Source organism: Castanea sativa, chromosome 7 (assembly GCF_040712315.1).
Source record: "Castanea sativa cultivar Marrone di Chiusa Pesio chromosome 7, ASM4071231v1".
Classification (NCBI taxonomy): Eukaryota; Viridiplantae; Streptophyta; class Magnoliopsida; order Fagales; family Fagaceae; genus Castanea; species Castanea sativa.
In genome coordinates, this window is record NC_134019.1 from 44,351,228 (window position 1) to 44,375,267 (window position 24,040).

General features: G+C 36.7%; 3 protein-coding genes and 1 pseudogene across 4 annotated transcripts; 2 read left to right on the top strand and 2 right to left on the bottom strand.

The window, feature by feature from the left end:
- Positions 1-528: 528 nt before the first annotated feature.
- LOC142642976 (serine/threonine-protein kinase STY46-like) lies at positions 529-7,153 on the bottom strand (annotated as a pseudogene).
- LOC142642972 (mechanosensitive ion channel protein 6-like) lies at positions 6,829-12,668 on the bottom strand. 2 transcript variants are annotated; one of them, XR_012845780.1, is made up of 7 exons: positions 10,127-12,668; positions 9,664-9,787; positions 8,405-8,698; positions 8,114-8,316; positions 7,654-7,985; positions 7,094-7,144; positions 6,829-6,915 (listed from the first exon to the last, which is right to left on the bottom strand). XR_012845780.1 is itself a non-coding variant. In XM_075817445.1 (5 exons), exons 1-5 carry the CDS (start codon positions 11,935-11,937, stop codon positions 7,667-7,669), a joined length of 2,751 nt encoding a protein of 916 aa, XP_075673560.1. In that variant the 5' UTR covers positions 11,938-12,668; the 3' UTR covers positions 7,209-7,666. The 2 variants fall into 2 exon arrangements, 1 of the variants encoding a protein (XP_075673560.1); XM_075817445.1 differs by lacking the exons at positions 6,829-6,915; positions 7,094-7,144 and having other exon boundaries at positions 7,209-7,985.
- Positions 12,669-15,754: 3,086 nt separating this feature from the next.
- LOC142644537 (uncharacterized) lies at positions 15,755-16,675 on the top strand. The gene has a single exon (XM_075819125.1). The coding sequence runs from the start codon at positions 15,755-15,757 to the stop codon at positions 16,673-16,675; it is 921 nt and encodes a 306-aa protein (XP_075675240.1).
- A 44-nt stretch (positions 16,676-16,719) lies between these two features.
- LOC142644539 (uncharacterized) lies at positions 16,720-17,571 on the top strand. The gene has a single exon (XM_075819126.1). The coding sequence runs from the start codon at positions 16,720-16,722 to the stop codon at positions 17,569-17,571; it is 852 nt and encodes a 283-aa protein (XP_075675241.1).
- The last annotated feature ends 6,469 nt before the right edge of the window (positions 17,572-24,040 follow it).

Consider the following 24,040-nt stretch of genomic DNA (forward strand, 5'->3'; position numbering starts at 1 on the left):
AGTGTGTACATGAACGAGTAGACCCACCAGTAAAGCAGAAAAGAATGGGACAAGTTTGTTGTATTGTCTGTTAAAGTAGCTACCAAAAAATTGGACCTCCAATGGCTGCATGGCATAGAGAATCCTGGCCAACCATAAAACATGGGTTCATCCTTATCTCTTTGCACTGTCCCTACATCCATATCGACCATAGAGACCTTTCTTTATGCCATTGTCTCTAGGCAGCTTAATAAGTACATCTAGTGAGAGCCACCAAAAAGAAGTTACTAGGAAGCTGTACATACACCAGGGGACATGTCCAAATTTCTTTGTTCTCGTTTCCGCAATGAATCTTTGGGTAAATCGTACTAGAACCCCCTGAACTTTTTCCCCCCTAATATAAGCCCCCCGTCTGTCATGCTCCATCCAAATTAACAGTGAAAAAAAAAAGGTATAGGAAATCCTAGTGAATTAGCATGAAAGTTCAGGAGGTGTTAATGCAATTTACCATTGAACACACCATAATCACTCGTGAAAGTCAGGAACTGGTGAAAGAAAAATTCCCATCAGTAATTTCTTATTATAAAGCCGCAGAAGATCTGTAAATGGTTACAACTACTCTCCTCCAAACCATTACCCCTGCTCATAAATTGATACATGGTATAACAATATCCATAAGGGAATGGCCGGTTAATAGAAAGGATAGAGGTAAACATATCAGAAAGGATCAGAAAAAGATGATCATTTGAACAATATACTGTACATACTGACGTAAAGAGTGACAAATGGTCTGCATGATAAATCCTACGGTCCATATTAACTGAATTATTATCTGTCTTCATTAGTGATGACCCCTTCTAAGAACAGACAGGAACCCTCCAGATGGTTTCTCCTTGTGCCTTCCCTCTCCTTCGTCTCCAACCTGTTCCGTGAACATACCAAATTTAAACTACAAATTGTATGAGTTAAATGCTTGAAAGCATTGTTGTGCATTCATTACAAGAACTTACCTCCTTTGCCGTTTGTTGCAGGATCTCTATAATTTCAGAGAAGTCTGGTCTTAATGCTGGATCTTGCTGCCAGCATTTCTCAAGCAGCTCAGCAAGCTTTGGATGAGTGTGCTTTGGGATAATAGGCCGTAGACCCTGGAAAGCATGGCAAAGAAAAATGTAATTTATGTTTACACGACCAGATATATTCATCCAATCAAATAAAGACAACCCATTTTTGATTAAGGGTAGGCACTAAGCCAGTTTGGTAACTGGTCTCAAAGCTTGAGCTTCGATCGATATGATTTGAATATAGTTCAAACATGACATCATTGGCAAATGGTAAATACACTAATTCAACAATGACGTTCAGAAATTAGTTTACCTTCTGAACCACCCCTACAGCTGCTAGCAATGGGGTTAAGTATTCATATGGAAGCTGGCAAGAAAAACAAGAGATACTTTATTGATTAATTGAAGGGGCCAAATGCAAGAAACAAGATATACTCAATAAAATTAAGGGAAAAAAAATGCTACTACCAAGCAATACCTTTCCAGTTAGTAGCTCCCATAAAACAATTGCGAAGCTAAAAACATCAGCCTTGTGATCGTAAGGCTTATGCTCTAGAACCTTCAATGCAAAAAATGACTCTGGTAAGAAAATGACAAAATGATCACTCTCCTAGTAGAAGATGAAAAACACTCCTAATAGAAGATGGAAAACAATTGCTGCCAAGCAAATAATTAATGTTATAAATCCATGCATAATAAGAAAAAGCAAAACTCATACAGCAAGAAATTTAGATGGCTATTAGCTGTTTTCTTGTATGCCACTTCTCATCAAATCTGTTTTTTCTTTTCCTTCCAATTCTTTTTTCCTTGCACTCTTTTACAACAAGGAAAAAAAAAATCATATCTAACAAAAATTCATGCATGACAGAAGGATGAGCAATCCTTTCCAGCACCAAAGAGAAGTTTTCACAGAAAAACCTGGAATGTCCTGTATAAAATATTCAGGATTTCAAAAACAATTTTTCTCCCGACTGATCCACAAGGCTTATTTTGGAAACGTAGTCTTGTATTACAGCCACTGGCCTGAGACCAAATTCATTATCAATATTATAAATTAAGTCTAAGATGTTGATTGCCTTGAAAATCAGTATCATGGTAGACCAAGAAGTCCAAAACAATGTAATGCAAGCCCATCCAATATGATCATATGGCCTAGCAACTGTGGAAGAACATTATCCCACCATTTCAAATGGATTCCTTTTCTACCAGTTGGTCAACAGACTCAACACAACAACTTACTACTCTACTGTCACCCATATTCCACTTGAAATTGATAATATAAGCAGGATTCGAAAGAAAATTTTAGTAACTTCATACCCGATGAAAGTAGCCACATAACACATTAAATTCAAAAATAGCTATACAATCCCATGGTTATTGAAAATTGTAATAAGCTATTCCATACTGTTCTCACAACAAGAAGCATCACATAAAATTTCATAAAAAACAAATATAATTAAAAAAAAATGTAGGTTTTGGAAAGGCAGATGTCAGTATACATTGGAACACTTTCAAACAACTTCTTATAATTAGAGGCTCCCTGATTTAATACAAAATAAATTAATACCTCAGGAGCCATCCACCGATATGTTCCAGCTTCTGCAGTCATAACTCCAGATTGAGTTTTTACTCTAGCAACCCCAAAATCAGCAACCTGAACATCCTGAAAGGCAAAGCAGATTATAAAAACCTCTTTAACATGCATGCAGAACAATAGACAGTCATGGAATGAGTGTGAAAGCTTCATCAAAATTAATCCAAATTCCTTAATAATGTAATACCACTGAGAGAAACAAAAAAGGTTGTTACAAATGGATTATGTATATGTAGGATCTGAGGTACACGAGATTTCAGAAGCGCTAGATATAGCTGGAGTAGTTCTAAAAGTAAAGCAAATATAGATAGAAAACAAGGTAGAATAACTGTTTTAGGGATGTAAAATAATTTCAGTCTACCCATAACAGACTTAAGCACAAGTAAAAATCTGAAACAAACAAGTTGCGGCATCTTTCTTTATCAACTACTTGGTAGACAAGAAACTACCATTACTATGTAAACACAAATAAGGCCTTGTACATGCTGGAATTTATAAAAATCAAACAGACCATTCTATGATGGAAAGACTACTGATTTTACCAAGTATGAGATGGTCAAAACCTTTTGAAATATTAAACCACCAGAGATCCTTATCAAGACAAAGAAATTATGAGGATATCTGCACTGTAACTATATATTGTGGATTTCTAAAATACACTCTGCACAAAAATAATACGCCAAAACAAATATGAACAAGATATATAAAACTACATAGATAAGTATACAAGATTGAATGCCTTTTACCTCATTTTCATCCATCAAAAGATTAGCAGCCTTCAAATCTCTGTGGATTATATTATTTTTATGTAAGTAGTCCATTCCCTTGGAAACATCAATTGCTACTCTGATCAAGGATGGAAGCTTGAAAACTCCCTTTTGTTTATGTAAAAAGTCATACACACTTCCACTGGACATATATTCTGAAGTAAAAATAAAAAATAAAAATAAAAATCTTTGAGATGGAGATGACATTTATAAAAATAAAAAATAAAAAAACTCTAAAAGAACAAGGTACCAAAATAATAATTTATTTTTACTAAAAACCAAATAAAAATTGCAAATGCATTGGAATTCACCTGTTATAATGCACAAGATTGTAGGCTTGCTACATGCACCAATGAATTGTACAACATTCTTATGTCGTACTTTTCTGTAATGTTCAAAAGAAGTTTATTAAAGTATGCTAAAGAGACAAGCATTCCATAGAGAAATTACTGTAGATCCTGCCGCCCAGGTAGGGGGGGGGGGGGTGTTCCAAAATAAAACAGCGAAGTCAAGAACTGACATTATAAATGCAAACATTTAAAGAAGTAAAAAAACAATGTTGATAAAGACATCAAAATCCAATTCATGCTTTTCATGTGATAAGATCTGAAATATACACCTCTTGCTATTTGTTATTAAATAATATAATTAACCCCGTTCTCCAGTTAACTGTAAGAAAAATACACGTACACATCCTTCACAAATATTTCAAATGTAAAGATTTCCTTCACTATATGCACTACATCAATTGATGCATATTATATGTTACATGATCAAAATCAAAGCCTACACTTCCATTTTCTAGAAGAGGTGTCTTAATAAAGAAATAAAGATAATGCTTTTTTTATAGGTAAATTAAAGATAATGCTTATGGGTTATGCTTGCTCATAAGTCATAAGTGGTTTACATGGGTCAATGAAAATGAAGATGCTATGTGTGAGAGTGGGCTTGGGATTGGTTAAATGGGGATGGTTTTTGGTTCACTCAACTATAACTTTGAATGGTACAATAATTAATTAATCGATTATGGTAGGGAAAATGGAGGTTATGGTGATGGAAAATTGAAGTTTGGTGATGGAGCAACTCGGAGCACAAAGGTCAGGAGGGTGGTGGTGTTTTATTTTATTTTACTATCAGTAATAAGAGTAATATTATTGATGAAAGAGGAAGGGAAAATACAAGCTGTTCATGATGATGAACAAAGAAAAGCAGAAACAGCAAACAAATAGAAAAGAAATCAAGAGGCAATTCTAAGGGAAGAATTTATACAAGTTAATCAGGCAGGTGGTGGTGTTAATCGCAATTTCAAAGGTTGATACAAGTTAATGTAAGGAAAATTTGATGTAGGATAAAAGGAGAGCTTAAAGGGCTTTCCAATTTCACATTTTGGATTTAGTTGGATCAAAACTTAATTTACATCCAACTCATAAAAAGAAGTTAGCTAGATTATCAAACTACTTCATCTAACCTTGTTTAGATGGGTTTATTATATGTCATTTGGGAGGGAATGGAATGGGTAGCATTTCATTTCATTCCACTCAGCTCCATTTTGGGTTCAACGCCCACTTTGGGCAGAATCAAAGGAAATGTAGTACCAATTTTTAATGGACAGTTACACATGCGACCCACAACCTCACCCTCTCCATAGAACATATAAGGGGAGGAGGTGTCAGTTGAGCTAGGGCTTATTGGCAAGAGAATGTAAAGCAATCAAAAAAGCTTTCCTTTTGAAATTACCTTCCTTGGATTCTAAATAAAAGCAAGAACAATCTGACTTTTTTAAAAAGTTCCCTTCCATCTCTTCTTAAAATTCATTTCCTTTCCATAGAAACATCCAAACAATATATATACAGAAATTAAATAACCTTTTCAATTTATTACCAATATCAATTCAATTTTCTTCCCATTCTTATATAAACTCCAAAAAAGACGAATAAAGAAAAGAAAGGATTTGAATGAATGATATCTAAGATTAATTTAGTATATAAATACAAGGCTTCCAGAAAGAAAATTTAAGAACATTTTGTTGAGAATTTGATCTCCATATGCTTAAATCAAGTACATTTTGCTTGTATTCCGCAGATGATTTAATGGTTTCATTTTTTACTTCATTGTGATATGCAATAAAATCATTTCTAAACCTAATTAACTACAATAATTAAATTGTATGTGAGATCGTTCACCAATGTGCTCTAGCTCAACTAGCTCAAGAGTCATTGGGTTTGAGAGAGAGAGAGAGAGAGAGAGAGAGAAGAATGTTAATAAGTAGTCTGAAGTAAGAATCACATCATAGTTACTTACATAAGCCAATTGGTATAACTCAAGGAAATCAAACAAGTATTAAAGTAAATTTAAGATCATGAAATAAGCAGAGCTCATTAAAGTCATTGACAAAGAGTTGAAAGTAAGGGTAGATAATGTTGTCATTAAGTCATCCATTTTTTTTTAAGATAAACAAGTTTTGGCCCCAAGGAAAGAGGAACAGTAGTGACCTCCACTTCATTAGGCAAAGGTCCCCAACCGATTATGCTACTCCCTTGGGGTTGTTATTAAGCCATCCATGTAGTTTCAAAAAAGTGAGTATTCAAGGTTGTCAGCAAAACATCCGACTTTCTTATTGTTTCCCAAAAAACGAAGCTAACCCAATATTAGTAAAAGTGCTGTGCAAAAGCAGAATGAGCACTATAGTTGAACTCAAAACCCACCTAAGTCTCAACTAGACTATTCTATACCATTGTTGAAATATATGATTTGGGTTTTTAAAATTTGAATTTTGACATTGATCAACGGTGACAAAATATAATTAAAACAAAACTTTAGTTCACTGGCAATCACTGCTATGTTTCCTTTATTGTACTGCATGTTTTTCCACAGAATAAAGTCTTCATCTTTAATGCCAACAAATAATTATATTAAGCCTAGTTACACAACCTCAACAAACAAGATATGAAGCACAATGCTATGTTTCCTTTATTGTACTGCATGTTTTCCACAGAATTAAGTCTTCATAACTAACTCTAATGCCAACAAATAATTATATTAAGCCTAGTTACACAACCTCAACAAACAAGATATGAACTATGAAGAACATATATCCCAGGGTCAAAATTTAGCAAATAACACAGTTCAACAGACCTCATTATAAAGACCTCCCACGCAAACTCTCTCTGCATATCTGAATTTACACCCCCAGGCTTGAGGACTTTATTAGCTACTTCCCGACTACAATACGTACCTTTGTAGCTGATTCCACTAAACAAGTTAGTTAACTAAACACAAAAAAATTAGTGTATGCCTAACCAAAAATAAGAAGATAATAGTTGTATGTGTGAACTTACAGTTCACCTTATGACCCAGATGCAATTTTGTTTCCAAACGTCAGATGATTAGGATCAATTTCCCATACATCAGTCCCATCATTAGGTATTGTCAAATGATCAGGTTCACATTTGATCTTTGCTAGATCAAGCTTGCCTACAGGAGGTAATGATTGAGGATTTGGCCAAGCCTGCCTCTGCATAGCAATGCCAAATTCCAAACTGATTATGGATGCATTGTTCATAATATAATTGACAAGGGGAAGGAGAATAAAGAATAAAGAGGAAAATATAGATGGTAAGTTGACATGGTAAAAGAGAGTGCTTATTGCCAGCTATCATACTTGAAAGCAGAAATAAGTTGCAAGAAATTACCTCAAGTTTTAAAACCTCCCTTTCCAATGCAGTTTTGAGCTGTTCTGTGCCCTGTTTCATCCCAACCAAACTCTATTAAGAAATGGTTGAGGAGGAAAAAAAGGATTGCTTTGGTATTAAAATTTAGAACTCAAATTAGTTAAAACTTCCCAAGGTGCTCCATAGCATCTGGGGCCAAGGCCCTCTTCTTCTTTTGTACTCCAATTAAGCCCAAAATACATTTACCTTCTCAAATTGTACTATAATAAAAACTGATGTTTATTGGTCAAATAAACAGTTCCAAGATCAAATTTGAACTTACGTTCAGAGAGAGACTCAAATTCCCTATAAACCATTCACATATGTTTCAAAAGAGAAATAGAATAATGCGAAAAAGATAGAAAGAAATTACTCTAGTTTGATAGGTACTAGGTTCATAATATATAAAAGTCTGAAGACTAAATTCAAACAAGATAAGCCAACTAAACAGAATCATACACAAAATCACTGTCATTTTATACAGAATGCTACTCTATGAAAATGGTGCCTTGCAAGCCAATTGCCAACTGTCATATGCATACCATGAAGATACCATTAGTTGGCAAACTTGCTTGTTTCCTCGCTGAAATGCGTACTTTCCACCCTAGTCGTTGGAAGCCGGGTAGAGATCACAGGAGGCATGTCGCGGACATTAATGTCAACTGGAAGCAGGCGGTATTGAATGTCAAGCTCACGGAAAATCTTAACCATCTCTTCAATCAAAAGAGATCTCCTTACAAACTTCTCACCCATGTCTTGGTAGTTCATTTTGTGTGTAAGCCACAAGGCCAACTTCAGTCTGTGTAACTCTTCAAAATCCATCAATATAATCATAGGTGCAGCACACCAGTGCTCCTTCTTGCTCTCAACATGACTGCAGAGGCAACAATAAATGAAGAAAAGTATCATCAACTCAGATACTTACCTAGCAGGTGTACGGTCAACGTAAAGTGGCCTAGGCATGAATCATAGTGACCCAGCCATAAATCATTTTGCACATACCTAATTATTCTTTGCCTCATAGCTGCAATCGTATCTGCAGGTGTTGCTATATGGACACAGAATTCAATGGCATCTCCCATGTCAGGACTACGATAGAAGTTATTGATGGGCTTAGTAGCAAGAACACTGTTTGGGTAAATGAGCTTTGTATTGTCATATCTCAGAAATACGGTAGTCAAGATGTTCATTTCTTCTACAACCATCTGAAATTTATTTTAGAACATATTAGTCCCCACACATAAAAGGGCAAAAACTTGTAAGATATTAACACAGTAAAAGATGGAAACTTACCTGAATCCCTTCAATTTCACACCTATCTCCCACATCATATGGATGCATTACAAATAAGAAGATGATTGCTTCAAATACTGTCTTGCAGGTGTTTCCAAAAATAAATGCAACGAGGACGAGCTGAGAGCTTATGTAGAGCAGAATTTTAATTGTGGCAATTCCCAATATCAGAAGCCAAACCACAAATATGCCAATGCCAACTAGAATTTTCAGCACTAGATGAAGCTTGTTCACAGCTGTTTTGGTATCATTCAACGTCAAAGCGAGTGCTCTTCGGTCTTTGAAGGCATTGACCTGGAACAATGAAATACATTACCATTATAAGCACCGAGTAAAACACAAACACAACTTTGTCAAAATCAAGATAACTTTTAAAAAGGCATCCACATAATATGAAAATAGACATTGTTTGAAGAGTTTAAATTTCTTATGACCAAGACTATATGATCAATGCTCAATATATGTGGCTGCAGATTTCACTGCCAGGCTTCTGAGTTCCCTGATGTTTGAACCTGGCTTGAAAGGTAAAGAGTAACAAAAACGCATGCAGAGGAATGCACAAACAAACTTTTGTAATGGTGAAACTTATATATTGTAAATCATGATTATTACAACTTATCGACTCAAAGCAAGTGCTCTTCGCTCTCTGAAGGCATTGACCTGGAACAATCAAATAATTACCATTATAAGCACCGAGTAAAACACAAACACAAATTTGTCAAAATCAAGATAATTTTTAAAAGGGCATCCACATAATATGAAAATAGACATTGTTTGAAGAGTTTAATTTTCTTATGGCCAAAAGAACATAGCAAAGATTTAAAACCTTAAAAAACGACATTTTCATCAAATCTTTCTAAGCAGCCTTTATTGATGGCATGTTCAAATGAGAGGAAATCACCATAAGTGTGTAGAGCATTGATGCTCTAATCAGTTTTTTTATAGACCAGGCTTCTAAAAATTTGTATATCCCAATCTAAAACTGCTGTGATCAACTAAATGATCAATGCTCAATCTATGTGGCCGCAGATTTCACTGCCAGGCTTCTGAGTTCCCTGATGCTTGAACCTTGCCTGAAAGGTAAAGAGTAACAAAAACGCATGCAGAGGAATGCACAAACAAACTTCTGTCATGGTGAAATTTATATATTGTAAATTATGATTATTCCAACTTATCGACTAAGAGATTCACTTCTAGCATTGACCAAGAAAAAGGAAAAAAAGCAATAAAAATTAAACCATTTCTTGCCCAATCCTTACCACCCAGTTCTTCAAGGATGATTTACTGATTCTCCTGGTCTCAAAGGCTCCTTCAAAGAGACTCAAGGTTTTCACAGCCTCATCTTCTCGCAAGAAACGCATCAAGTCCTCCATGTAGATAAACCTGACAGAGAAACAGTTCATTGAAATTGATTAGGAAGAGTGACATCATATATGCATGAGTAATCAAGTTAATGATAATTACAACAGCATCATACGTTCTCCATCTATTTAACAAATATAACAAAGTAAATTGAACAAGAAACAGAATGACTCATAGTTTTCCATATCAGGAAGCAACAATTAATAACAAAATTCATCACATAAGTTCAAGTACACGCGATGAAAGTAAATAAGGCAACATTGCAATAAAAGAAGTTTCAAATGGAGAAGCAATCATCACATCACATGATGTAAATTGATGGACAACAATTGAATCAATGTCGAAGGCATAAGGACTTACTTGGACCCGTGCTTAGCAACATTCTGAAATATTTTCTTTGCTGCGGCTTTCGCCTCAACTTCACTCCTAATCTGCGTAGAAAAATCATCGTCCCCAGAAGGGGCAGTTTCCAATATCTGCTCATCCAATGTGGTAATTGTCCCATGCCTCACAATCCTCATCAACCTCCTCATATTCCACGCTGACACATTCTTAGGATTCAACTTATGTAAATGATCAATAGCTATCCCCTCATGCCCCTTCATCGACATTATCCTTGACAACTTCCCACTCCTCGCTTTCGGACTCCTCTGCAGCCCACCACTCCCAATACCCCTTCCACTCTTCATCGAAGGAAAAGCATCCGCCTTCAAATCCGGGGGCATAGTAGCACCCGCATTTTGCAACTGCCTAACCTCATCAACAAAACTAAACTCATCATCCTCCGCGTTCTGTATCTCAATCAAAGGCGGCCCAGACAATGTCTCGATCACATACTGATTAAACAAAGACTCGTGAATCCTATCGAAATAAGTACTCACATGGAAAGATGAAGCTAAAACCTTAACCACAAGTGTCTTAACCATCCAAACCAAGGTACCCACCAACATACAAACCAAAAACTTAGTAAAATACCTAAGCTTATCACTCTTTGTCTCCCTCTCAACCTTCTTATCAAACAATAAATGCCAAGCCATCAAAACAAGTCCCAACCAAAGACAATTCTGCACAGGCTTTCTCACCCCATATACAAAGTAAAGCACCCTTTTACGCAAAAGGAAATTCCTTTCAATAAAAAACACTATAATCCTAATCCCCCACCCAGAAACCAATCTCCCACAAATCAAAACCAAAACCAAAACTTCCCATTTCCACAGTCTCAATTTCCACACGTTCATGTGCCACAAGAACTGTAGGCTAAGCGTGCAAGCCAAAGCTCCTATAATCACAACCAAGCTCAGCCATTGCAAAATAGTCCATGCATTTACATTCCCACCTTTGAACTCGTTCGGCATATCATCTTCCAAAAATGGGTCGTCGTCTTCGTCGTCTATTTTCTGCAACATCCCGGATCGGACCTGACCCGACTGCTTTTCCATTTCAGCGGGCGGCGGGTCCATCAACCTCGACCGATTTTTCGGTCTCAACAAGCTCGATTTCCTATGAACCGACGCGTTTGACGTCCACGTCACCGCGTCATTGTTGTTGTTATTGTTGTCGTCGTGGCTAAAACGGCGTCGTACTGAGTCGTTGTTGTTTTTGTTGGAGGTGGGGGTTTCTCTCGAGGGTGTCGCTTTGAGGGGGGACTCGGAAACGGGAGGCAATTTCCTGTCGTTTTCGACGCAGAGCTCGTCCATTTCCAAATCCATGTCCAACGACATCTCGCCTGAAGCCTTTTGCTTGTGCAAGAACTGCTTGATCAATTTGGACGGCGGATCTTTCTCCTCCTCCTCCGCCGCCACCGCATTACTATTCTTACCGCCGCCGCCGCCGCTGCTGCTGCCGTCGAAGCTGCCGCTGCCGCGTCGCGCGAAATCAAAACCCGACTTGTCTAGGCCTTTACAAAAATCGTAACTACTCGCTCTCCAAATCTTGCCGCCAGTAGTCTCAGAGCCCTTCGTCGCCGAGGAATCTCGGTCGTCGATCTTGACAATGACTTCTTCTTCGCCGCGGTGGCTGTGGTGGTCAGACAAATCAACGGCTCGCCTTGGGCCGTCGTTATTGAAGAGCATAGGGAGCTGTTCGTGGCTGTGGTTGGATTTTTCGGAGAGCTTTTTGAGGTGTTTGTAAGTGTTGTGGGATTTGTAGGATTTTTTGAGTGAGGAATCCATGTGAATCTCAATGGAATATTTTAGGGAATAAACAAATAAAAATAATAATAATAATAATATTTTGGGAGAGTGTTACTGTCAAGTGAGGAAGGTGTCAGGGTTTGGTGATGGAAGCAATGAAAAGGTCGAGGAAGACTATGATCTCCAAGACCCACTTCCTGGTTCCCCAAAATATCTTCAAGTTTTGTAGTTTAAGGTTTTTGTAAGGAAAGTGTGTTGACGATGGGTACTTTTTCTTCTCCAGGAGAGAGAGAGAGTTTGCTTGTGCAGCAGAGACTAGAGAGCATGTGGTGCCAGAAGACTCGGGGAAAAGAATGAGAAAAAAATGATCGCCATGCATGAGGTTTTTATATATTTTTAGGTTTTTTTTTTTTTTTGGCCTGTAGCTAGAGTAGTGGCCGACGAAAACCCAACTGTGGGTTTGGCACGGTACCACTGGACAAAGTTTGTGTGACTTTGGGGCAGAAAATAGAAGCAACAGCAAAAGCCAAATGGCAAGATAAGAATGAAAGAGAGCCATCGACAAAGAAAAACACGTATTTGTTTTTGTGTGCCGTTTGGTGTGTAGTGTGTCTTGTTTTATAACGTACGTGTTTGTGTCGCCTTTTGTTTATTCTGAATCTTGATGACGGTCGTCGCTACCAAGGCTGCCTGGAGCCTTCGCCGTCGCCGCCGATGGTCTACCTGAGTTCACACAAGCCGAGGGGATTGGGTAAAGGGAGGTCACTGGGTTTGTGGGGTTATGGTTTCTGTTTTTTTATTTATCATATTCGGGTTGAATAGTGTCGATTAAGCTAGAGTAGAGTCTTTTAAGTTTTGGGCCCTAGTATTGCTTCTGCCAAGTCTTCACTTGATCATCACTTAAACGGCTTAGTTTTGGGGTTAATTTTGAAAAAAATAAAACACATCAGTATGATGATGTGTTACTTAATAGCAGAAACTAATTATGATGATAATTTACTAACAGAATCAAATTTTAGGGTGTAAAATTAAAATTTTGAAACTTTGAGATGTAAAATTCAGTTAATCTTAAACTCTAGGGATGTAATTTGTAATTTACCTTCTTTTTTTTTATAAAATGAAAAAGGAAAAAGAAAAAGTGGAGTTATTATGACAATATTTTCTTAAAGTAATTATTATGAGAATTTTACTTTAATAGATTTTCCTTTAATAGATTTTCCTTCGTGGGAGTATGAATAAGAAAATATTTGACTTTTTAAAGAAGTAAATAATAAAGATAACTTGGGAAAGTTATTATTAGTATTTGATAATGCGAAGAAAATCAGTGGACTGGATGTTTCGGACTTAAAATGACTACTTGCTCTCGATGACCTAAAAAAGAAAGAAAAGCGATCAAAGGTGACCGGGGTCGCTGGCCAAGAACCCTTCGATGGCAAAGTTAGTTTTTTCTTTATATTTTTGGAGTACCAACTTTTTGAAAAATGTGAAAAAGTACCCTTGTTTTGTCTGAATAAGCATTTATATAGCATCTTAAAGACAGTTATCAAGTTCATAACCTCTCTTGGATTTGAGGAAGTGTGAAGGTTCAAGGATAACTTCCACAACTGCTTAGGAGTTGCGTTTTTCTCACACAACGGTCACTGAAAGTTATGCGTGCAATAAGGAGTTGTAGTACACATTCAGGAATTTTACCTAAGTGCTAAAGGTTCGTCCAAAGGTCCTGTTGTCGAGCGTACCCCGCTTCCCAAGAAGGTCGTTCCCCTAGGGACGACCTTACCCAGGACGAGGTTGACGGCATCCTTGGGCGAGATGGTGAAGTTTGGTAACACTTGACCAGGCGAACCTCGTCCAAGCATCCTCCTGAAAAGACGAGCTTCTTATGGACGAGGTTCTTTACATCATTTGCTTTCCTAGCCTTGTCCTGGACGACCTCCATGGACGATGCTAGAGTTCGTATTTTATCGTACCCCATCAGTATTGTTTACAAATTAGGAGCAATACTACATACATAAACTATTTTATAATATTTTTACAAACTGTTGATGTAGCAAATTCATATTCAGCCAAATTTATTTTGCTAAGTAGCACTTTTTTTTTAAACTCGAGTTTCAAGCATTATGGAAATTTGATGCTTGCAACTTGACTTCTTAGAGTTACCAAAAAAAAAAACACTTCTTAGTGGGATATGACAGACTTTTTTAGAATTTCACAAGCCCAACTAGAGTTTTTTCTCCTAGTGAGGTGTGCATTGATTGCCAAACTAACCCAAATGAATTTTGGCCCTTACGTATGTCGGGGGTTCATATATATTACTATTGTCTAAATAATCCAATTAACTTGAAGTTTAGCGTTTTGTATAATAGTTTGTGTCTGTAGCATTATTTTATAAATTAGACCATATTTTAAGAAGAATCCCAAAATAAAACATAGTGAGAATATATGAAAAATTAAATTAATTGGAGTATAATGCAAAGTATGTAATATAATTTTTTTACCTGATGATCTGCTTTTGTATATTGATTACAGAACGACTATTGTTGGTATTTACTACTATTTAGTACTTATCTTTTTCTTTTCTTTTTTCCTCAAAGAAAAAAGTACTTCTTTTTCAAAATTTTATTGAAGCTGTACAACTCTTTACTCCAATGTATATAGGAAGGCCTATGATTTTCTTTAGGTCACACATGGTTTTTTTTTTCTTCTTCAAATGTTGGGTATTCATCACCTTTTATACCATAAAAAGTGGAATCCTCAAAACCAATTTCTAATGGATTTAATAAATGTATTTTATAGTTTAGATTAATGTTGGTGCTCATTTTGGAAAAGCCCAATAGCAAGAAGAAGCCCAACAATATGGGTAGAAAAAAGTTAGTAAATTGAGAAAGACCATTAAGCCTGAATGACAGGAATGATGAGAGGAATTCGGCAGCCAGCGGCAAAAGCAAAGGTATCCTCTCATGTCTCATCTCATATTGAATCTTTGTTTGGGATGATTTACTTTTCGTAATGTGTTGATTGTTGACACTTGATATTGTTGTGGGCTTGTAAGTTGTAAAGAAAACTTAAAAGAGAACACAGAGCAACTAAGCGCAGGGACTAGAGAGGGAGTTAGCAGTCAGGGAAGCTGGGCCTGGAGCCTGGGAGTTGGGACGGACAGACTTTAAGCAGAGAGTAGAGAGAGAGTTAGAAGAGAGGTAAAAATATCACTAACCCATCTTTCATCTTTGTCTTTTGCCCATAGTTTATATTATTTTATACATGAAAAGGTCTCATCTGACAATTGACAAACACAATTACACAACCCCACACGCAACATCAACTCTCGCCATTAATGTTTTGTAATTTTTTTTTTAAAGTTTTGTTTTTAGCAATAGCATGTGGGTGTGATGTTTTGTCATTTGTGATTTTTTTTTTAGTCTTGTCTTTAGTGTTTTTGTCTATTAGGTAGTGTCTTTTAAAACATTAAAGTTGGGTAAATTATTAAAAAGATTATTTGTAATTTTAAAATTTATTGGTCCGTTGTTGAATATTTGTGTGTATAGTGTTTGTTTATTGTGTGTAATGATTATAGATTATTGACCATATAATAACATAATAATTTCAAATTATATTTTATTTGTAGATTATGAAAAAGTCAACTACCATATTTGATTTTTTCAAAAGAAAAGCCTCAAATAGTTTAGAAGCTAATACTAGTGGTGCAACATTGCCAACCACTAATGTTGAGGAAAATCCTAATGCCCCAATTGAGTAAAATCTCGACATCCCAATTGAGGAAAATCCTGATAAACCTGTTGAGGAAAATCTTGATGTCCCTATTGAGGAAAATTCTCAAACAAAATTTCAAAAGGTTGATATGAGTTCGGTGCAATTAGAACGTGATCCTGGATTGCGTAGACAAATATATACTTATCATGTTGATCAACGAGATGAGATTCGGCAACGTTACATTATGTTGGGTCCATACCAGCCTCGTTTTAAAAAAATTTTAAAATCTGAGAAGGGTCGAAACTTTCAAGTTTCTTGGTATGAAGATGATCGCTTTAAGCCATGGCTTGAATATTCTCCTAAAAAAGATGCCGCTTTTTGTCTACTCTGCTTTCTCTTTCATAAGCCAACTGGGCATGATGAACAAAATGCATTCACAGTTAACGGATTTAAGAATTGGAAGAAAGTGAGAAATTGTGAAAGCTATTCTTTTAGTCTTCATATGGGGAAAGATCTTAACTCCACTCATAGATTTGCCCATAAAGCGTGTCAGGATTTCATGAACCAGTCTCAACACATAGACAGGGTAGTGGACAATTTCATTTCAGTACAAATTGTAAATAATCGAGTACGATTGAAGGCTTCAATTGATGTTGTTCGACATCTTGCCTTGCAAGCTATTGCTTTTAGAGGTCGAGATGAAAGCTCTACTTCAACCAATCGGGGAAACTTTCTTACGACATTGGATTTGATGGTGGGCAATAATAATAATGTTGTTGAAATAATGGCAAAAGCTCCAAAAAATGCCACCTACACATCACCTGAAATTCAAAAAGAAATTCTACATGTTATTTCAACCAGAGTGAAGAAGGCAATTAGGGAAGAAATTGGCGATGCAAAGTTTTGCATATTGGTTGATGAAGCTCGTGATGAGTCCATGAAAAAGCAAATGGCTGTGGTTTTAAAATATGTTGTGCAAGAACGATTTTATGGGATTGTTCATGTTGTTGACATTGCAGCAATAACCCTTAAAAGGAGATATATTATTTGCTCTCTAATCAGTGCTTAGATATCCAAAACATTCGGGGGCAAGGATATGATGGTGCAAGCAACATGCGGGGTGAGTGGAATGAATTACAAGCTTTGATTTTGAATGATTGTCCATATGCTTACTACATTCATTGTTTTGCACATCGCTTACAATTGGCATTAGTAGGAGCATCGAAAGCAATTGTCCCTCTTAATAGATTTTTCAATAAATTGATTTTGGTTATCAATAATACTCGTGCTTCATGCAAACGTATTGAGCAATTAAAAATTGCTAGAGCTTTTGACATTGCATATTTGATTGATATTGAAGAGCTTGAGACTGGGAAAGGACTTAATCAGATTGTTACTTTACAGCAACCTGGAGATACTCGTTGGGGTTCGCATTATAAATCGGTTTCTAGCTTGATAAAGTTGTTTAGTCCAACATGTGAAGTTCTATTGAAAATCATGGATGAAGGAAATTCTTCACAAAAAGTAGAAGCAGAGTCCGCTTATGAGGTATTAATTTCATTTGAATTTGTCTTCATCTTACATTTTGTTAATGAAACTATGGGGATCACTAATAAACTTTGTCAAGCTTTGCAAAACCAATCACAAAACATTTTAAATGCTATGCATTTAGTTTCATCCACTAAAAAGCTTATTCAACAATTTATAGATGAGAAATGGGATGACTTACTAGCTACTGTGATATCATTTTGTAAGAAACGTGGTATAGATGTCCCTGATATAAATGCTCGTTATGTTGCAAGATTTGGTCGATCTCGTCAACAACAAGAGGATTTTAAAAATGAGCATTATTATAAAGTAGATATTTTTAATGCAAGAATAGATTCTCAATTACAGGAACTAAATCATCGGTTTAGCGAGCATGCCATGGAGTTACTTACGCTTAGCTCAGCTCTAGACCCTTGAGAGACATATGAATCTTTTCGAGTTAGTGATATTTGTTCATTGGTAGATAAATTTTATCCAATAGACTTCACAGATGATGAAAAGAATGATTTGAAAAAGAAACTTGATCTTTATAAGTATGATGTAGTTCAGCATTCAGGGTTTAAGAATTTGAAAAATATTTCTGAATTGTGCCAATGGATGGTGAGAACTAGAAAATCAGAAATCTATCCACTTATTTGTAGAGTGGTCAAACTTGTGCTTACTCTTCCCGTTTCTACTACAACTATAGAGCGATCATTTTCAGCTATGAATGTCATCAAAACTAACCTTCGCAACAAAATGGAAGATAAGTTTTTGTTAGACACTATGATGTTATTCATTAAAAGGGACATTACTGCGACAATTAGTGCAGATTCAATCATAGATGATTTCGAAGATTTAAATAGACGACGAGTTCCATTTTCATAAATAATTGCATTGTAATATCTTTAAAAAAAAATTTGTATTTTTCTTTGTTGATGGTTTATTAAATGAATGTTTATTTGGAGTTTCATTTTTTTTTTTATACTTCTGCTCTCTAGTTCTAAGTCCTGACTCCGTCCCTGTGAGTGGGCCTCTAGCCAAGCCATTAACTGCCAAAAGACGGCTCTGTTTTTTAGCCCAAACACCGAGCCAATGATCACGGAGGAAATCCAAGGTATGTTTAATGCCCAGATAGTGACTGAATTCGAAAAACACCTGGGGTTGCCAATGGTAGGGGGTAAGAACAAGATGAGCACTTTCAACGATCTTCGGGAACGTATAGCTAAGCGGATTACCGGCTGGAAGGAAAAGTACATTTCGAAAGCAGGAAGGGAGGTTTTAATTAAAACCGCAGCAAAGGCGATTCCGACGTATTCAATGAGTTTGTTCCAGCTACCAAAAGCTCTTTGTGGTGATATTAACTTTGTCTTAGCAAAATACTGGTGGGGACAAACGAGCAATGAAAAGAAAATACACTGGCCTAGTTGGAAACGGTTGTGTGAGCCGAAGAAATCTGGAGGAATGGGCTTTCGTGATATTCAGGCCTTTAACTTGGCAATGCTGGCCAAACAGGCATGGAGGCTTCTCAACCATCAAAGCTCTCTGTTCTTCAAGGTTTATAAAGCTAGGTATTTTCCAAACGTTTCTTTTTTGGAAGCAGAGTTGGGGAATAGCCCATCATTTGTTTGGAGAAATCTTCTGAAAGCTAGGGAGGTTCTTCTGACAAGAGCTAGATGGAAGGTGGGTAGTGGAACTTCTATAAAGGTATCAGAACATCAATGGTTGCCACAGCCACTGTGTTTTTGCAGAGATGGAGTTGTGATGAAAGTAAGGGAGCTAGTTGACGAAGACACTGGACAGTGGGACATGTCTAAGTTGGCTTGCTGGTTTGAGCCACATACACGTGCTGACATCTTAAGTATTCCCTTGCCCAACTTGCAGTCAAAGGACGTGTTAGTTTGGAAGGAGAACAAATCCAATATTTTCACAGTTAAATCAGCGTATTATGGGGCACTGAGAATGCTGCACCCCTCGACTGGGGACTAGTCTGATGCAGTTGCTGTTAGAACACTGTGGAAGACGGTATGGTCCCTCAACACACCACCAAAAGTTCGTCCATTTTTGTGGCGATTGCTCTAATTTACTACCCACTCGAGACAACCTCCACTCGAAGAAAGTGCAGTTAGAACTGGCTTGTGCAGTAGGTAAACAGCAACACGAAACAGTTGGACACATCCTTTTGGAATGCCCGTTTGCACGCAACGTATGGGTGTTGATTAGAGGAAGGATCCAGAAGAGCCCAGCCATGATTCCCGATTTTTTTCCTATTAGCTCAGACTCTGTTGCAACGCCTGACGCGGACTGAACTGGAACAGTGGGCTATAGTATCGTGGGCCATTTGAAATGCCAGAAATAAGTACTGTTTCGAAGACACCCAGGCTTACCCTGAAAGCATTCTACATAGTGCACTATCTCTTCTGCATGAATACCAATCTTTAGTGGCCAACCAACGGATGGTTTAGTGTTTTCATGACAGCTTTTTGCCTTTTCTTTATTGTATTCTTTTGCTTTTGGCAGTTTTTAGCTTGTCTTGTCCTTATGCCCAGGCTATGATGTAGGCCTACGTGGCTCAGGCCCTTTCTTACACTTTTATACTATTTTGTTAATTTTTTAATATACAAATTCTACCTCTTTCAGTTAAAAAAAGAAGAAGAAGATATATTTGGAAGGTTATTATTAGCATTGTTTACAAATTAGGGGTTATGCTGTATATAAATTATTTTATAATATTTTTATAAATTGTTGACGTAAAAAATTTATTTTATTATGAGTTTACTACTAACGTCGTATTTATATTTATTAATAATTATTTAAAAAATATCAAAGTTATATTAGCAGTTTGTAAAAATATTGTAAAATAGTTTGTATCTGTAGCATTACTTTATAAATTAGACCATATTTTAAGAGGAATTTCAAAATATAATTTTGGAGTATAATGCAAAGTATGTAATATAATTTTTTTACTAGATGATTTGCTTTTGTATATTGATTATGGAACAACTATTGTTGGCATTTATTACTATTTAGTACTTATCTTTTTTTTTTTCTCAAAGAAAAAAAGTACTTCTTTTTCAAAATTTTATTGAAACTGTACAACTCTTTACTCCAATGTATATAGGAAGGCTTATGATTTTCTTTAGGTCACACATGGTTTTTTTTTTTTTTTTTCTTCTTCAAATGTAGGGTATTCATCACCTTTTATACCATAAAAAGTGGACTCCTCAAAACCAATTTCAAATGGATTTAATAAATGTATTTTATAATTTAGATTAATGTTGATGCTCATTTTGGAAAAGCTCAACAATATGGGCAGAAAAAAGTTAGTAAATTAAGAAAGACGACGAAAATGGGTAATTAACCATAATTCCTCAACTATATAGACTCTCTATGGATGGTCAAGTATTTATAACCTTAGCCCACCCACATGCTTTTCAACTAATCATTACAAACATACTTTTTATGCTACATTTAGAGTATGTTTTCCAATAAGATAGTTACTCTAGTAAACTGAAGCTTGGTTAACTAAGCAGCTTTTATATACTTATAACATGATAAAAAACTAAAAATTAAGAATAAGTAGCATATATATTAACCTAATCATATAATTTAGGAAATTTGACACAAAATTAGAGTATATTAACCTAATGGTATATATTGAACCTCTGTTTAAAATTGTTTAATATTGACTTAAATAATTTCTAGAAGGTTTTAAAATAAATAAATAAATTGAAGTAACATGACGTGTATGAGGTAGAGACTTACTTTAGGGACAATGGACCGCACACTGGAGGACCATAAGCACCCACTGGCGGGCCATGTTCAACTGTCAGGCACAAATTTGGGAACCTGACCCATGCCCAATACTAGACTAACAACAAGCACCCACCAATCTAATTAGGTTTCTTATCGCTTGCCCTGCATAACTCTCAGTACAACCATGCAAGGCAAGCACTTCCCCAACTGTACCTTCATGGGTTGCGAAGGTCTTCCAACTGCTGCACTCACATTAGATGCACCCTATCGTCGAATTTGTCTATGAAGATTGTGTCCCCTAGTAGCGCTAGGATGTAGCATCGTGCGTACTTATGTAGCTAATCCTCTATGGCATTAGGCGGTAATAGATTGGTAACAGCTTCCAAAAGCCGTTGGATGAGAATCCTCTGGCCATGAAGTTGCTTTCTCTGATCATTTACAGGTCGGAAGCCAAGGAATTCCTCGCACACATTATCCCAATCTTTATGTGTGCTCCCTGTAATGGCCTTGCCATCAACAGGAAGCCCGAGAAGAACCTCCACATCTTGCAATGTGATGGTGACCTCACCATGTGGCATGTGGAAGGTGTGAGTCTCCTGCCGCCATCACTCCACTAAGGCCATTGTCAATCTCTCTACCCGAGGTCCTGAGGAGTCCTTCCAAACCAAGTGCCTTAATGATGTCAATGACTCGGTCGTCCACCATTGGCTCTCGATTGAAGAACTCTTCACTACGGGTACGGCATTTAAGAGACCCTGGATCCTACACAGAACAAAACCATGGATTAATATATGATAGCAAGTGCGTGTACATTGTATGAATTAGATGCATGCACATTCGTTAAATCTTTAATGTTGTGTTTTACCTGCCCATTCCAAATAGCTTCTGACCGATGGTTGGGTTGCAACGTCAACACCGATGGGTCAATGGGGCCAGGCTGCGCATGGTCAATCTGTCCAGCATTTGCAGTAGCCATACTGCACAAGAATGATAAGCAATTACCACGTAATAGACATTATTGAAAACAAAAACAAAAACAATCTAAGAAAGATTCTCAACAAAACAAAAACAAAAACAATCTGGCAATCCCACAGTATACAACAAATTGAAACTACCAAAACTCCTCCTTATTGGACAATTGACTCATTTGGCTCTTACAGACACCTTTTTTTTGGGGGGGTGTGTGTTTCTTATTTTTAACGATATGGTGCATAACCTGCATTAGTGCTTCAAGTTAAATATAAACACTAAATGGTGAGAGAGCCCACGGAAATGCATAAACATGTCTTCCTTTAAATTTCTCTATTTCCTTAGCCACCTCCATTAGCTCTACCAAAAAGAATCTATCTCTATCTTCAATAGCAAATGCCCCAATTTAGCTAAAAGTAGACCTTTAATAAAATGTTTTCAACCCTTGCTCTTGAAAAATCTTATTTAACAGATCAACTTGCTCAATTAAGAGAGAATTTTACTAAAGAAAAACAGTGGCATCACAAGTTTGTAATGAGGCAGTGTTCAAGTTCAGGATGCAAAATAAATTATTCATGTCAAACAAAAGTGGGAAACACAAAATCGTTAACCACAAAATTAAAAAAGATGAAGAAAAAAAAAACTATCCAGAAGCACAAGAAAAGACATTAACAAAAATTTAACACACACAATTATGTTAAATCAAAAGGATAAAGTCACAACTATATCTGCCTGAAATGGTGCAAATGGAATTAGAGATTGTACTGGACATCATCTCTATCAACCATAATGGCATAACATAAATGAAAGATTGATCTAATGTTTAAATTGACATTGAACATAAGAACTAAGTACTACAAATAGGTCCAACTCAAGGATTCACACCTTTTGACAGCAAGTTGAGATCCAACTAATTTGTTAATTTTGTTTTTTGATAAGTAATTTTATTAAAAGTTCAACTAATTTATTATGTAGTTTCTTTTTTGATAAGTAATTTTATTAAAAAGTTCAACTAATTTATTATGTAGTTTCTTTTATAGGTAAGTTCTACACATGCTTCTAAAGGCCGATTGGGACACCGAAAAGAGACATGCCAATACACGATCAAGCCTCTGGCACCGTCGCCAAAAGATTCCCATGCGACTGGTGATGCAGGTAAAATTGACCAAACGGCAGCTGCTCCAAGTGTTCTGACTTAGGCTCGAGGCGCTTTGGAGAATAGGGACTCTAATGTAGCCTTCGGCCCTTGGATGGTGGTTTCACGAAAAAAGAATGATAGCAAAGGAGCTAAGTGAAATAACATAAGCCCCTTGCCTAAAAATAGAATTGGTTTTCCAAGTCACTAAGCACAGAGAGCCGTTGCAATATTTGAAGGTTGATAAGGAGCAGGCTGGGCCGAGCATTGCTAAAGTTTTGGAGGGGAAAAGGAAAGCCCACACTAATGAGTCCTCAAGCCCAACAGATGCCTCTCTTATGAAGATGACTAGCAAGCCTTTTTCATGTGGGTCAGGCTTAGGACAGAATTCACCTAAGGGAGTGGGCCGAAGAAGCATGGAGGTGACCAATCTGAAGCCCAAAGCCAATTTAGTTAAGGGTAAAAAAGACTTTGCCGAAATAGGGCAATCCTTTCTTCTTCATCTGTAGCCGTGTCACCCAAAGTTAAGCTTCCTTTGTCTTCTAATTGGTCTCATAGTATTGCAAAGCTACATTCTAATTTAAAGGGCGAGTTCAAATTTGGTGCCAACCCCAGTCGACGGGATGATGATTCCAAGAGTGACTATAGAGGAAATTCGGGCTCATCACACTTGCCTTATGGGCTGGTTCAACATCAATCGCCGACAAGCATAGAAGCTTCTCTTTCCGCTAAAGTCAACGAGAGCAGTCATGGGATTTTCTCCTCTGACAGACTTGGCATGGGGATTGATGGTAGAGCTGTGGTGGAAGCTCCACGTCAACTTACACTCGATTGCAGCTAAGAAATCGATGAGGGTTTTGGAGCATTGTATGACACTAATGCCGGGCAGAGGTCTGACGACAGAAGTTGTGTGGATGACAAGATGGAATTTGATGGGGGAGGCGAAGCTTCTGCCTCCAATTGATAAGTGTCTGAATCCTAACCACTGTTTAGTCATGAATATTATAGCGTGGAATTGTAGAGGGGCGTTAAAACCCTCCTTTCAAA